Source organism: Heloderma suspectum, chromosome 1 (genome assembly GCF_057233095.1).
Source record: "Heloderma suspectum isolate Gila_16-S chromosome 1, 16-S_ref, whole genome shotgun sequence".
NCBI classification, from domain to species: Eukaryota; Metazoa; Chordata; class Lepidosauria; order Squamata; family Helodermatidae; genus Heloderma; species Heloderma suspectum.
Window position 1 is genome coordinate 411,726,923 of NC_139458.1, and position 16,694 is coordinate 411,743,616.

Below are 16,694 nucleotides of genomic sequence, written 5' to 3' on the forward strand. Positions count from 1 at the left end.
AGCTTGGCATAAAGGTGGTGCTCGCAGAGGCGCTGGAGGACAGCAGAGACATGGTGCTGATGGCCGTGGGGGTCCTCAGAAAATATAAGTAAATCATCGAGATACACAATGAGGAAAGTGTCCAAATAGTCCCAGAAGATGGCATTCATAAAACGCGAAAATGGGGGGGGGGGGCACAGGTGAGCCCAAATGGCATCACTAGGTATTCATACGCTCTGTACCGGGTTCTGAAAGAGGTTTTCCACTCATCCCCCTCCCGGATGCGAATCAGATTGTAGGCACCACGCAGGTCCAACTTTGTGAAAATCTTGGCTCGCCCCAAGTGCTCCAGCATCTCCGGTATGAGGGGGAGGGGGTACTTGTCAGGGATCGAGACCAAATTCAACACTCTGAAGTCGTGCACAGGGCAGAGTTCTCCTGATTTTTTGCGCACAAAGATGGTAGGGGTGCAGGCGGGGGAGGAGGAGGGGCAAATGAAGCCATGTTTGAGGTTTGTATCCAAAAACTCCCACAGAGATTGAAGTTCCGGCTCCGACATTGAATACAGCTGGCCGGCAGGGATGGTCACCCCTGGAATGAGGTTAATGGCACAGTCAAAAGGGCGGTGAGGGGGGAGCTGGTCGGCCTCCTTCTTGTCGAAAACATCCCGAAAAGCCGCATACTTCTCTGGGAGGATCATGGTAGCTGCCAGAAGAACTGCCAGAAGCAGACGAGGAGGGGGAGGAAAGGGTTAAGACCTGGGCTGGGACTGGCACCTCCTCCGGGAGACAATGCTCCCGGCAGTAGGGAGACGTAAACTCCACTTGTTGAAGGCCTCAAGAAATCTGAGGGTTATGCTTAGAAAGCCAGGAAACACCCAGCACGATTGGGTATTGGGGAACCTTGGCCAAGTGAAACTGAATCTGCTCAACGTGGGACTGGGCGCGCAGAGTGAGCAGAGCTGTAATCCGGGTCACTGCGCCCGAAGAAAGAGGACGCCCATCGATGGTCCCCACTGCCAAGGAGGCAGGAAGAGGCAGGGTAGGAATCTTGTGGAAGTGAGCGAACGTTTCATCCATGAAACTGGTTGTAGCCCCAGAGTCCACTAAAGCTAGGGCCTCCACCCCACCCCACTGGGAGGAGTGGAGGTGAACATGCAATAGCAGATGGGAGGGTGGGGGGGGGGTTGCGGAAGGCATCCATCTGGTGGGGAGCCGACCCCCACACTGGAGACCCCCAACAGGCTTGGGGGGCAGCCTAGTCAGGCCTGGGGACAAGGAGGAGGAGGAGGAGGAGGAGGGAAAAGAAGAGGAGGAGGCAGTGGGGCTGCGGGTCTGGTGCGGCACGTTTTGGTGAAATATCCCAGCTTTCCACACTGAAAGCATCGGCGCTCCGTGCACCGCCGCTCTAGTTCCTCCGGCGGCATCGGGGTCTCCTCCGCCCCCACTGCAGGGGAGGGGGTGGGGGAGGGGGCAGGAAATGTGGGGGAATGGGAGGAGGGAAATCTCGGGCCCTGGCACCCCGCCGGTTCTGCTGGCGCCCCTCCAGCCGACTATCTATCTGGAGGCAGGTCTGGATGAGGTCCTCCAAAGTAGGTGGGCTAGGCGTGCGTGTCAACTCATCCAAGATCTCATCGTTCAGACTGTCCAAAAACTGAGCCACCAGCGCGGCATCATTCCACTGTAAATCCTTCATCAGCAAGCAAAAAGTTGTCTCATAGCTGGAAACTTAGTCCTTGCCCTGCCTGAGGCGGCGAATCTCCCGAGAAGCCGTCTGTGTGTGCAGGGGGTCACTGAAAAAACTGGCCATCGCTGTCATGAAACCTTGATAGTCCCTGAGCAGGGGGTCATTAGCGAGAAGTCCCGAAGCCCATTTAGCTGCCACGCCTGAAAGTAGGTTAATTATGAAGCCCACACGAACCTGTTCTGTCAGGAAATCCTCAGGTTGTAGGCGCATGTACAGCTCTGATTGGGCAAGGAAAATCTGAAAAAGTCCTTTCTCACCAGAAAACCTCTCTGGCAGAGCCACCGGGCACTTGCGGCAGGGGGGAATCGGAGGTGGTGGGGGTTGAACCGCAGCTTGCATTCTCTGTATGGCAGTCATCAGTTGAGCCACTTGATCACCAAGAGCCTGGTTCTCTGCGAGAGCTTGCACCGCCGAATCCATGGCAGCCTCCAGAGGCAGTAGGAGCAGAGAGAGAGAAAAAAAAGAGGAACGGGGACCAAGCTATCAGGAGCGCCCTAGCTGCCTCTAGCAGTCCCCTCCAATAGCCAACTCAGGACACAGACGACGAGGATTCTTTCCGAGACTTTATTCCTTTATGACTCTTTCAGATACTAATCACTAGCGACTAAGCAAGGAACAGCACTGGGGAAAGATAGCAGAGTAGCCTAAGCTCCAGGTAAGGCAGTTGGTCCCCGTTTGAAGGGGAACCATGGGAAGACTCTGAACTTATGGGCTTTGGAGAGATCCTCCCTCTTTCCCTTGGGTCCTCGGGACGTGACCATTGTTTGCGCGCCAAGCGAGCGCTATGCCTCCTTTCCGCACCCTCCATCTGTCGTTGCTCCTTGTGTCTGTGTCGAGCGTCCAGCAAACCCCTCTCCAGCGCTCCCTCGCTGCCAGGGTCACTATCTATCCCAGGAATGCTGGCAGGAGGCATCTCTGCCCGCTGCTGTGCTTGTGAGAGATGAGCGAGCTCCTCTCCCACGGATTGCTGTTCTTCCTCAGAATCAGAACCGCTCTGGGGCTCTATGGGCTCAGTTTCCGCCCTGACAAGCACTAGGTTAAAGAAAATCCTGGCACCTCTGTGCGTGTGAGAGGACAAATCTATAAATGTGTGTTTTGAGGTATATAGGGGAAAATATCTGTAAAACTCCTGCCTGGAAGTGATTTTCTCTGTGTTAGGCCAAATCCCACTGAGGTACGAAACCTATGTCTAGGCTGTACTACTTTGGACTGCAAGTTGGTAGTAGGGACTCACATGAATGAATGTTCCTCCATACAAAATAAGTTCCTACACGCAGAAAACTAGATCTCACGGAGAAGGCTAGGCTGAAACCCTTCTCTCAGATACCTAGTTTTCTATGTGTAGGGACTTAGGGCTCAATCCTTTGGGGGTAGGCAGCCACCTTCAGACTCGGAGGCGACTGCCTATCCAATGCAGGGCAGAAGCACGGAGGGGATTGTTCCCTCTGTGCTTCTTCTGCCCTGCATTTGGGGTTAGACAGCCGATTTTGGCTGTGTAGCCGTGGGAAGGCAAGGTGGGGGAGGAGGCTGCCGGACAACACATAGGATGTTGTACTGGCATTTCTGCCCTCCCCGCCCTGGAATGCCCCGTTTTGGCTCCTCTTCTGAGCGTGGAGCACAGGGCTGAGAAACAGCGCCGAGGTGGGGGGGGGGGGAAGGCCAGTTCTCCAGGAACCGACCTCAGAGCGCAGGCTCCGAGGTAGGTTCCTGGAAAACCACGTATCCTATGGCTGTGTAGCCACTGACTAGCAGCCATAGGATTGTTCCCTTAATGTGTTTGGAGTGGCAATGTTATGTAAGCACCCACCTGCTTACTTCTACACACAGCACATAGTTAAAGGAGGGAAGTACTTCTTCACACAGTGCATTGTTAAACTATGGAATACGCTACCACAAGATGTAGTGATGGCCACCAACTTTGATGGCTTTAAAAGGGGATTAGAGAAATTCATGGAGGATAAGGCTACCAATGGCTACTAGTCATGACGGCTATATGCCACCTCCAGAATCAGAGGCAGTATGCCCTTTCTACCAGCTGCTTGGGAGGGTGCTATTGCTCCCATGTTGTACTTGTGGGCATCTCACAGGCAGCTGGTTGACCACTGTGTGAACAGACTAGGTCAGCCTTTGGTCTGTTCCAGCATGACTCTTCTTAAGTTCTTATGCTTTCCCAAGTGGTACAACCCAGCTGACACAGGTTTTCCCCCTCACTGAAAACTAGGCCTTAGAAACTCTAGGCCGGCCTACTTCAACCTGAGGCCCTCCAGATATTTTGTACTGGAAATCCCAGCATGCCTAACCACCCAGGCTGGGGAAGGCTGCTCTAGGCCTTAGCTAAAGATACCATATATCAGTGTAATTTGTCTTGAATCCCCAAAGCCTTTGACAGTGAAAGCTTGAAACCCTTGAGACAACTGAAGTAGCAACAGAGTACACCTGAGGATGATTTCAAAAGTGATCTAATTCCCACCTATACCACATAATTCCTGCTCACAGAATTAAAGCATCTCCCTGTGGGAAATCACTTGCAACCTGTGTGGAGATGGTTTTGCATATTTGTTTGTTTGTTTATTATATAATATTGATATGCTGCTTTTTGGCTCTGTAGGTCACAGACATAATAAAACCAATAAAATCAGTTTGATTACTAAAACATCAGCATCATAACCATAACAATTCCTATAGGGATCAGGCAATGTAACTCGTATGTTAAAACAAAATGGGTTTAACCATTTTTCTGAAAGCTGGGAGGAAAGAGATTAAACAAGCCTCCTGAGGGAGGGAGTTGGAGAGCTTAGGCCCCACCACTGAGAAGACCCTGACAGGTGTGCTCACCAGTCTCACCTGGTAAGAGCCTACCCAGAACATTTTACCAGGTCGGCGGAAGCAGGCGGCTGTTTTGATACTCTGTACCCAATCTGTAGGTTTTAAAGATAACAACCAGCTCTTTTGCATTGGGCTCAGAAACACAGCAGTAGCCAACGGAGATTGAATGCCAGTGTAGTCTGCATAATGGGACCCTGTCAACAGCCTGGCAGGAGCAATTTGAACCAGCTGTAGTTTGCACACACACCACCTTTAGTTTCCAAAGAAAGCACATTTATGTATTTCACTGCTTGCACACAATGTGTACATTTGCTAAGAACAGGTGGCCCATTGAAACATGCCAGTGCATTTACATGAGGTGAAATACACGTATGTGTAATTGTCACCCTCAATGATCTTGTACCCACATGTTGCATGCTGTTTTCTCCACAAAAGGGCTCTCCATGTAGGAATGTTGACACATCTGAAGCAGCCCCAAGCGAGCACTGCAAAATACATTTTCTTTACTCCACCACCCCTTCCCCTCATATCTGGGATTGGGAGCAAGGGCTTCCAAAAAACTTTGCAGGATTTCCCATGAGGCTTGATCCCACAAACGTACACCTTTATTTTCAGAAATTAAAAACCGGGTGTGATCTCCCTTGAGAATAGCCCACTTGACAGGTGTGGGGGAAGCAAAACAAGGGTGGGGTGGGGGAAGATAATTACGTCTTTTGCAATTAAAAAATGATCAGGATTTAGCACAGTGCTGTCATCTATAGGGTGCATGGGTGCGGTATGAAGTTCTCAGTATGGCTTTTAAATCGTTGAATTGAGATGGGACTGATGGCATGGTGTGGAGAAAGTGGATAGGGAGACATTTTTCTCCCTCATCATACTAAAACCCAAAGGGGTCATCCCATGAAGCTCAGTAGTGGGACATTCTGGACAGGTAAAAGGAAGTACTTCACACAGCACATAGTTATTTGCTACCACAAGATGCTTCCATTGGTGATGGCCACCGCTTTGGGCAGCTTTAAATGAGGGATCAACATCTTAATGGAGGATAAGGCCACTAGTCCTGATGGCTATGTGCTACCTCCAGTATCAGAGGCAGTAAGCCTATGTACATCAGCTGCTGGGGGACATGGGCGGGAGGCTGCCGTTGCACTCACGTCCTGCTTCTGGGTTCCCATGGGGAAATGGGTGGCCACCGTGTGAACAGAATACTGGACTAGATGGGCCTTGGTCTGATCCAGCAGGGCTCTTCTTATGTTCTTATGATATAGCAGTGAGTATAATCGACTTTTTTCTTTCTTTTTTTGGTGAGGGTTCCGCTAGGTAAAGAGTTTTGACAGTCCCAAGCTTCTAGCGGCGTTTAAGACACTGGACGCCCCGACTCGTGTGTATCGTGTGCTTGCTGCGCTATGTTCCGATTTGCAGTTTTATGATGGCACCCCCCCCCCCCCATTGCTTGGATTATTTGTAACATGGTTTGAAAGCCTTGAAAACTGGTGGAAAGGCGGCGGTGGCGCAGACACGTTTTTAAACGAAACAAAATCAACAAGCGGGGGAAAGTTGGGGCTTTTAAAATCAACAAGCGGGGGAAAGTTGGGGCTTTTAAAATCGCCCCCTTCTTGCAAGAGTGTGTGTGTGGGGGGGGGGGATCACGATTTGCCGGCCGCGGCGGCGCCTTCCAGGGCGATGGCGACAGCAGCGACACCGCCGACGTTTGAAATCGGCGGCAGAGGAAACGCACACGGCGCACGCAGAGCGGTGACGGGGAGCAGGATTCCTGCCCAGGATGTGTTCAAAGTCACGACCCTCCCCGGGAGAAAGCGGCGGCGGCGGCGGCGGCTCAGCCCGGGCGCTTCTGTCCCGGCTTGTGGCTGTGTTGCTTGCTGGTGATCACTTTAAGCGTACTGCTCCCCCAACAGGCAAAACTTTCTGTTCGCTCACTCAGACACACACACTGACGTCTTTTGCGCATTTCCTGCATTAGGGAAACAGACACAGAGCGAGCGCGAGAGGGAGCGAGCGCGAGAGGCGGGGTTGTGCTCCTTACCCCAGCATCAGGCAGGCTTAAGCAGCAGCACCGGCCATCCAGAAGACGGTTGGGGCGGGAGGGGTGGTGGGGGGGCCCCCCGCGGTTCTGCTTGGAGGGGTGGTGGTTGTTGTTTCGTTTCGTAATATATCGCGGAGGCTTCCTTCTCAGCAATTCTATGGATTGCGCTTTGCATTTTTAAAGGAAGAAACAAATTGCACTCCCCGAGCGGTCTGATCCGGAGCAGCTTCTCCCCATGCATTGGATTCGATCTCCTGGATCCTTGGCCTTGGAGGAGGAGGAGGCGGAGGAGGAGAAGGCGAGGAAGCTCCTGCAGCAACAGCAGCCGAGGCGGATGTAAGGTTCCCCAGGCTGTGTGATTCCCCCCCCCTCCTCCTCCTCCTCCTCCTCCTCCCCCCCCCTTCAATCGGAAGGCTGTGAAGTAGGAAGGGCTGCTTGGTTGGTTTGGTGTTTCTGGGTGGGTTTCTCTCTTTCTCTCTCTGTCCCCCTTTCCTCTCCCTCCCTCCTTTCTCCTCCTCTGTTGTTGCTGCCGCCGCCGCCGCACAGACAAGACACCACTAGCGCGTGCAAGAGCTTCGGATTGCTTTTGTGTGTGTGTGTGTGCGCGTGCGTGTGCGCGCAGAAGACGGCTCCAGGATTATGATCTAAAAAGCAAAGGAAAAACGGAGGAGGAGGCGGCGGCGGAGCCGAGGGGGGAAAGAACGCCTGTTTCTGTATCCACCCTCCGAGGATCTTTGGTTTGTGCTCGGATTGCATTTTGGATTTCTGCAAGCAGGGACGAATCCCCCCTCCCCTTCCCTTCCCTCCTGTCCCCTCCTTGTTTGTCCGTTAGAAAACACACGGGCAAAGAAATATCTATCTATCTATATGTGTGTGTGTGTGTATGTATGTATGCATGTATTCACTGGGTGTCGCAAGAGGAAAGGCTAAAGAACCATAGGTAGCAAAAGCAACAAAAAGGAGCCCCCCTACTCTTAGCTTGCACACCCTGCCCCCCCTCCCTCAAACCTGCCTTCTTATTTATTGGAGAAATCTCCCAGGATCCCTCCTCACTCCAGAGTGTGCTTAATCCCAGGGAAAAGTGAAGCCATCTAACCATGGTGGTTTTCAATGGCATGCTGAAAATTAAAATCTGCGAAGCGGTGAATCTGAAACCCACACCTTGGTCACTAAGGCATGCAGTGGGTCCCAGGCCACAGACCTTTCTGTTGGACCCCTACATTGCCCTCAACGTGGATGATTCCCGGATCGGGCAGACCTCGACCAAACAGAAAACCAACAGCCCTGCATGGAACGATGAATTTGTGACTGATGTTTGCAATGGCAGGAAGATTGAGATGGCCGTTTTCCACGATGCCCCCATTGGGTACGACGATTTTGTGGCTAACTGTACTATCCAGTTTGAGGACTTGCTGCAGAATGGGAGCCGTCACTTCGAGGACTGGGTGAGTGCCCAGACGGTGCGCGCATCCGTGGCCGTCTGGTTTTTATAAGGCTTTGAGCTGGATGCGCTTGGTTTGACAGATGTGTCAGGGACATGACATATCTTGGATGGGTGGTTTTGTTGATGCTCAGGCAGGTGGCTGAGCTATTCAGGAGGACTGTGCAAGGTGAGGTTTTCAGATCTACCATGTGTGAATGAAGGCATACTAAAAAAAGCCCCAAGCCCCAAACAAAACCCTAAAAGGTCCGAATCCTGACTGTTATGGGTTTTATTTTCACATGGCACTCACCCGAGAGACATGAGTATCCCCAGGTGCACTATTGCCTTAAGTACACAAAACAGCAACCAGCTGAATGTTCCACTTCCTGCGCTTAAGAGAACATCTATTACTACCTCTGCAGCCTCTGTGCTATTGGGCTTAGGTTGCCTTTTGATTGTAACAATGTCACTCTTGTCCAGGCCAGGACTTGAATCGAGGCAGCCTTTCGCCACAACTGCTCAGCTCTTTTACCTTGGTGGCAGAAGCAGAGTCAAGATACGTTCTGCCTCCCTCTGTGTTTTCATGCCCACACATACATAGACAGCACATAATCCCAAGCAACCCCAGGAATATCGGTGAAAGAACAGATTCTTATATATGGTATCCGGATTCTGAGACTTCTTGGGTTGATGCTTTCCATGATGGAGAGATTTGGCTGTATGTGCTTGAAATGCATCTGGTTGTTTACAGCTCCCCCGCAAAGTATGTATCTAGTATCTCAGGATGTCTTGATGCAACAGGACTGGGAGGTGGCAAAGTTTAAAGACCACTGTAGAGCGTCTGGGACCATCTAGAACTGAGGCAGCATGACAGCTGGCTTTAGAAATAACGTTGACACTAAACCAATAAAAGTCTTTTTTCAGAGGGAGAGATGCGTCAGGCAGAGACTATGGAGGGCCTGTTCAGATGTTATATGGTCCCAAAGATTCTTCTTGGGGTGACTTGGGAATAGGACTTGGCCTTGTGAGTTCCCTCTGGTCTGGCTGTGAGTAGAAAGTAATGAATGAACTGGGAGACCCCACATATATCTGACCATGAGATCCGCCCATCCGCAAGTTACCTTCTACCCACTTAGAATAGAGTAGAAGGAGTGAACATGTGGGCTTGAGGCCTAATCCCAGGTAGACCCCTGGAAATGATGTAAAATCTTAAGTCCTAAAGTGTGCATTTTTATGATTTTTTGTTAGGATTTATTATTGTTTTTCGTCATTGTTTATTATGTCGTATGGTTTTACGTTGCCTTGGGAGGCTTTATCCTAAAAGGAGGTTTTAAAATAAATACAATATAAATAAATACCCATCATGGGAAGTTAAATATAATCAGGTTTAAGAGAACAGCTGTGATGCTTGGTCATAGAAACACCTTAGCAGTGGCTATATGTTTTCTTTTTAAAAACTAGTTGGTTTTAAATGTGAGATAAACTCCTGTGCAATTGTCAGATGGCTTAAAGTGATTTAAGTGTGGGTATGAAATGGACATAAGCATCATTAACTTTCTGTTACATTGCATTTATGGTACTCTGACCTGCTTTATGAATTGGCTAGGAAATAGGTAAAGGCTGTGATGTATTCTTGTTTGGATTTCACATGTTAAATTCCTCCATGTACATTTAAATTAGTTCTCTGTTGGAAGTAAAAATAATTTTTTTAAAAATGCACATCTGATCAGAGTATTGTGAGCCCAAGGGATTATTCCAGTGGTAGAAGAACTGCATGTGTACAACCTTTGGCCCCAATCCTCAAGCCATTTTCCCTGGAATTAACTGTAGTCATTCAGTGATTTTTCTGCTGAAATAAGTTATTTGAGGATTATACAGTTTTTGGACAGTAAAGATGGGAGCAAGAGAAAGTTAAAAGGTGGGAACGAGTGTTCAAATTTTGCAGATTTCCTGGTATTTGTGGTGAGACAGTGGAAGTAACCCCAATGCTGCATTATTATGGTATGTGCAATATTTGGACCTGTAAATATCAGCCTCTTGCAAAAGCCATTATTGTTATGATTAATTATGTATATGGCCCATTTGATGTCCAAAGTAGTTTTCTGCCTTTTGCCTCATAAAAATCCTGTGCCAGGTCCTTGCTATTCCCATTTTACAGATGGGGAACGAAGACCGAGGGTGCTTCCAGATGAGGCTTTTATTGTGCTATTGTCCTGCTCCTTTTATGGATTGGTGGGGGGTGGGGAGCAGATGATGACATCTTCAATTTGTAACTGTCCTGTGTTTTCCCACTACTTCTGACTTTTCTCTTAGCACAGAAAATTGGTTAAGGGGGGAAAGATGGAATACCTGCACTATGGCTTTTGATTGGTAGCACTACGAGCTGTTCATCTGGAAGCACCTGGAGAGAGGCAGAGACAGACAGATGGCATCTCTCCACCAGCCTAAAATCCTGCATTTAAAACGGGGCTTTCTGCGGGGCTTTCTGCTTCCGTTTTAAATGCAGGATCACAATGACTCCCTTTTTCACCTGCTTCCTTTCCCCCCTCCTCTTTCCCCCTCCTTTCTCCTATCTGAGTCTTCCCTTATCTTTCATTGATCTCGCTCCTCTTCTTGGGGTAATTTGATAGCTCATTATCTGTGATCTATTTAAAAATGAAACAGAGGGCATTTAGTGCAGGAGACGCCCTGGAGGGTCACGGCGTCATGTAAAGAGCCTGCAAACTTCTGTGAGGGAGCAATCTCAATCGCAGGATAAAAGCTCTGAGTGAAGAAAGCCAGAGACGTGCCACAGACCACCCAGTGTGCCTGCGGCTGATCAGGGCATTGGCTGAGCTTGGCTGTCTGAGATCTTTCCAGTCCACCTAGTTGGACCACATTAGCTCCACAGATGCATGTGCAAAGACTTGAGTTTTACAATGTGGAGAAAGTAAGTTCCCCCAAGTAGGCTGTCATTGAGCATAGGATTGCAGCCTTCCGCAGACATTTTCAGCTGGCATATCTGCAAGTGAACATATGAGGCTGTCTCTGGGTGAATTCAGACAGACGTTCTGTGGTGGAAGTGGTTTGAACACACATGCTTGCTGCCCTGTAAACAAATGTCTCCAAATGCTGCAAATGAGGAGTCAACCACTTCCACTGTCTTCGCACTTGTAACAGAACATTGGCCTATTTAGTTCAGTACTGTCTATTTTGCAACCAGTGATGGCCTTTCCGAGATCTCATACTTTTCCCAGTCATGCTACCAGATATCCATTCTTTTTAATTGGAGATCTCATGGATTGAACCTGGGAGCTTCTGATTGCAAAGCCTGTGTTCTACCACTGAGCTTGAGGTTCTTCCCAAAATTTGCAGCAGTGTCGGATTAATCTCTCTTCTGGCCTAGTAGCTGTGAACCAGCGATCAGAGACCTTGTAAACTACCACCACCTCAAAACCAACTGAAAGAAACAAATTCCCAGTTGAACCACACTATGCCCTGAAGTTCAGATCTCCCCAAACAGCAAGGATTCATGCATTCATAGTATTATTGTTTGTAGGTGATATATCAATACACAGAGACATCAGAAATATCTACTTTTTGTCTTTACTCATATGGCAAAGCTAAAGTATGGAAAGAGCAGAGGAAGCTGCCTTATACTGACTCAGACCCATGGTCCATCTAGCCCAGTATTGTTGGCATTGATTGGTAGTGGCTCCCCAGGGTTTAAGGCAGGATTTTTCCCAGCCCTACCTGGAGATGCCGGGGATCGAACCTGGAACCATCTGCATCCAAAGCAGGTGCTCTGCCACTGAGCCATAGCCCTTCCCCCTGGAACTGGGTGGTTCAGTTTTATCTGTGTCATGTTTTCATCTCACATGAAGCATTGAGAAACGAATGGGGAAGCCAAATGCCATCAAGGTTCAGTTTTAGCTTTTTGCAGACTGACTCACAGCTCCATCCTACGGAAATTTTCTTAGCCCAAGACTGCAGCCCAAATGCAACATAGTTAGTGTTCATAATATCCTAAAAGGATATTAACTTTGGAAACTGGAAGTGACTGCAGAAGAAATATTTGGGAGTAAATAGGGAGCTTTTTTAGGCTCATATTTAGAGGTCCCAGGGCAGAGATGGGGAACACCTGGCTATTCAGATGTTATTGGACTGCAGTTCCCATCATCCCTCACCATTAGCCATGGTACCTAGGGCTGATGGGAGTTGTGGTCCCAAAATATCTGGAGGGCCCTATGTTTCCCACCCCTGTCCTAAGCCATGGTCTGAAGGCACATGACGTAGCCACCTTGCTGAAGGTGTTGATCTGGTCAGTGCCTAGGAACCCCATGTACGCTGCCTTGATTTCCATGATGAAAGAAAGGTGGGATATATATGTAACAAACAAACAAATAAGAGCTGCTTCATACATTATACAGAGGCAAATCTGGTGCTGGGGAACTGAGACCAACCCCAGCTCCCTGAGATGTGTAATTGTACGCTAGATGTGTTTGTCATGTTGGCATTTTACACTTTTAGGTGTACTCTTAAAAAAAACATTACTTGTACGCATAATGATGTAATATGTGTAGTGGCCTTAAACAAATACCCATTGACACTCAAATAAAGAAGCAGAATGCAAAACAAATACACTGACAATTTTAAAAAGAGGTCACGGTGCAAACGTAATTCACCTTTGCTTCTTTAATGGGGAGAAATGTGCCTGTGCCAGAACATCAACTATATAATCTAAAAGTATTAATATAGTCACCTGTCAGGTGCTGTTGCCATTTTCAGGTCTTGAAAGAGAAAAAGTGCCTGTTTTTCAGATCTATAATTGAAATGAGTTATTATTGGTTTTTCCTGACAGTGGCGTCCTGAATTCTTGAAAGTTAAAAAAAAGAAAAAGAAAACATCATCATCAACATTTGAATAAGCCCATTCCTAATCTCTGTTCAGTATGGGACAAAAATGGCATAAAATCAGGAGAAGAATAAAATATGTCTAAAAATTTTAAGGTGTTTTTTTAAAAATATAAAATCATGAATGGTAATAGTTACCATCACAATAGTCCAATTAATAGTTAGTTCACCTTAGAAAAGGCTAGTGTAACTTAAACTATTTTGTTACATCTCTGAACCACAGGTTCACCCTTATTAACTCACTGATTCTGTCTATCTCATGGCCAATCCATGCTTTCCGTGGCAGACCATCTTATTCCTTGACTATTGTGTGTCTTCTATCATGTGCAGGTGATATACTTGTTCATTGCCTATCACTTGTGTGCTTATGGATGTGTTCCCCCTGTCAAACATTACAGTTTGCACCTTGGGTTGCATAATGGACAAGTACCATAAAGCATAAATTGGCCAATAGTAATATGTATTATATTTTTAAATTAAATTTCAAAATAAAATAAACATACATAGCCTCTAGATGATTTGAATAAGGTTATAGATACATTATACATAAACAGATATGTACGGGACCAACTATGAGAATTAAGATATATACAACATCTACTTTGGAGCTTTATATATCCTCTTATAACTTTCCAAGTAACAAAAACATATTAAATATTACATCCCCCTGTTTCCTTTAAACACCTCATGGGTGTTAATATGCTCCCAAGTTCTGTTTCACACTTTTATTGTTAATGTTAGTTTTAATTTATTGTTAGTTTAAAAAAATATTTCTTTGTAATCACTGAAGAGCTGCTGCTTGTCAGTGCGTGTCAGTGCGTAGTTGAACAATACTGACCAGGTTCAGTCAACACCCCATTGCTCATCGTGGGTTCTTTAAACCACGATGAGCTGTGGTATGTGCAGGCTCCAGGTTGCATATCCAACCCCAACTCAGGGGCTATCATAGCATGCAAATTCAGCGAGTGTGGGTTATGCAAAGGTTGTTTAACCCATGCTTGCTGGGCTTGCGTGACACGACAGTCCCTGAGTGGGCTGTCGTGTCATGTGAACAGAGTTACTGGGGCTGTTCACACAACACGCTAACCCACAGTTAATGGCTTGTTAACCACCATGAACAACCCAACAACAAACCATGGGTTCTCAAAGTGGCTTGTTTGAGAAAAATAAGTCATACTGCATGGTTAACAAGCCACGCTGGGGAAAATGTCCTGGGTTTAGACAATATGCTAAGCCACGGTTCAACGAACAACACACAGTTCAACAACAACCCGCACTCAACCACTGAGTGTGGGTTAGTGTGTTGTGTGAACCCAGTCACTGACCTGATTTGCACGATCAAAACACTGCCTTGAGTGCCATTTTTTAATAGAAAGGTGGGGGTTTAAATCAAATAAATAAATAAAGCCAACAAGCCATGGTGGCTTGGCTTGTTGGGGGGGTTAAACAAACCTCAAATACCCCATGGGCTGTTGTAGGGCACATGCCAAGGCTCACAACAAGCCACCATGGCTTGTTTTGATCATGCAAACCGGCCCACTGAGTGAGATGGGCCTATGGTCTGATTCGGTATAAGGCCACTTCCTATGTTCCTACCAAGATGTTCTAGCTGATTTGTATGAACATGGTCTTTTTCCAGTCCCCAGAGAGGAAGGTATTAGAGGAACATTGTAACTTATCATCTTATAACCTGTATTTAGCATGTCGATTCTCTGATGTGGTACATATGCTATCATCAAGCATAATGCCCATATGTACTGCTTCCAAAACTGTATTTTGGCATTACAATAGAATTGCTAAAATCCAAAATACATTGAGAACGTATCTTATCAGCATATTAATAGCTTGACTACATTCTGCAGTAAAATGAAGATAATTATCAGTGGCTCATTTACAAGCAAACGCTATTCTTTATTTGTGAATGTTGGCACTAAAGGGAGATTACCAATTGTGTATCGTATTCTAGAGCAATTGTTAGGGTGCCCATATGTAGCGATAGCATCTCAGTCAATTCTGCATATTAAAAGGAACACTGTATTGTTTTTGAGGGAGAAGATGCAGCCCTTACGTAGTTAGCCATTTCTCCTGCTTTGATTGTCCTAATTCATTACATATATTTTAATACGCTGCTTGAGACAGTAGTTGTTAACCTTTTAAGACCCAAGAGCTCCTGCATCCCAATCTGCAATGTAAGACTTCCATGTTAATTTGTTACCATATATTTCTGTCCTCACCCTTTGCATGCATTTCTTTTCTTTTCTTCCCTCCTTCCTTCCTCGGGTGAGTTGGATGGCTCTCCTTTCCAATGCACCGATTTAAATGTAGTCCCTCCCCATATTGAGTGCTCTGTGTGTGTGTGTGCTGTAAGAAGAAAAAGGCAGGTGTTTTATGTGCAGGTGATAAACTTAGTCCACTGCCTTTCTCCTTTGTGGTTATGTGGTTGCGGACATGTGTCTCCCTGTCTCCTATGCTTCAACATCAGAGTTCTGCTCCTCCCTACCAGGAAGTCAAGTTCTGCATTAAGCAAAGCTGGAGGGTGTGATCTGTATGAATTATGCAAAATTTAGAAAAAGTGTATGTATTTGGTTACTTCCCCGGTTTTTGTTCTTCTGTAGGAAGGTGCTGGATATATTTCCCTCTATTATGACAGTGATGTAGACTGATTCCATGGTTACAGAGCAAGCGCTTGCGACGATACACAAGAACAGTGCTAGGGATCATGATAGCAACAGTTGCATTCATAGGACATGCATGCACAAGGCAATTTTCCTTTTAGATTATGGAATATTCAGCCATCTACTAAATAATCTACAGCACATCTGCATCTCATAGCGCATTGTCAGTGAGAGGCCTTGTGCAATATCATTGCCCCCATGTAACAGATGATCAATTGTGGGGTGGAGGAATGCTGCAGGGGGCTGGGGGGAGAAAGGTTGGTATACTTATAGCAATGGCTATTCATTTCTGAAAACAGTAATTAGAAAGCGGGTTGATTTTGACAGTGATGTTTCATTTTCTTTCCTTTTATACCTGCTACCGGGTTTTCAGATTTGTAGGATATATCTAGAGAGTTTAACCCCAGCTTTAAAAGGTTTGGTGTTAAGAGAGCTTCATGAGCTAGAGTACGGCCAGAAAAGCGAGCACTCAAGAGAAGCGCAAAGGTTGCCAAAGGCTTGCAGGCTACAAGTCTTCACCATATGCCAATCAGACAAGCCTAGCAAAGACTGAACACATAGAGGCTATTATCCTGTGCACATACTTGCACACTTAGGTGGCTTACATATCACTGACTTCCATGGAATGTGAGCAGCCTGTAACAAGTGCAGCCATAGTGTGTGTGTGTGCGTGTGCGTGTGCGCACATGTGTGTGTGTATATTAGGGACATGCGAATTAGCAAACCTCAAGTTCACCAAAGTTCTCCGAATTCCATTTTGAAGCCTGTTCTGACTTGAGTCCATATCAGATTGTGAGCTTTGTTGTTTTTTTGTTTTTTCTTTTTGCATGAAAATCCAAACATATTTTTGTCCTTGTTTTTCAAGATGTATGCATTCTTTGCCCATTGATTAAAATATTTGTGTGCATTTTTCAAAAGTACACATTTTTCATGCACATTTTTCAAGTGTATACATGCCGTTGAACGCGTTTTGGTCTGCAAATCACATTGCAAAGCTCATAAATTAACCCATGATTTTCCACCGTTATGTGTGAACAGCCACATACCGTTCCACTGGAAAATCCCCTCCTTATTAGAGCTAATCTGGAAATTTGCAGAACAATGGAGAG

The 16,694-nt window shown here is 46.7% G+C and overlaps 1 protein-coding gene across 3 annotated transcripts in view; it reads left to right on the forward strand.

Moving 5' to 3' along the window:
• Positions 1-4,304: 4,304 nt before the first annotated feature.
• Positions 4,305-16,694, forward strand: part of PRKCE (protein kinase C epsilon) — a 498,772-nt gene continuing 486,382 nt past the window's right edge. For 2 of the 3 annotated variants that reach the window (XM_084828974.1, XM_084828982.1), the window contains exon 1: positions 4,305-8,040. In XM_084828974.1, the coding sequence (XP_084685100.1) occupies positions 7,693-8,040 (348 nt within the window). In that variant the 5' untranslated portion in view covers positions 4,305-7,692. The remainder of the gene's footprint in view (positions 8,041-16,694) is intronic. The other variant, XM_084828976.1, reaches the window with a different exon arrangement.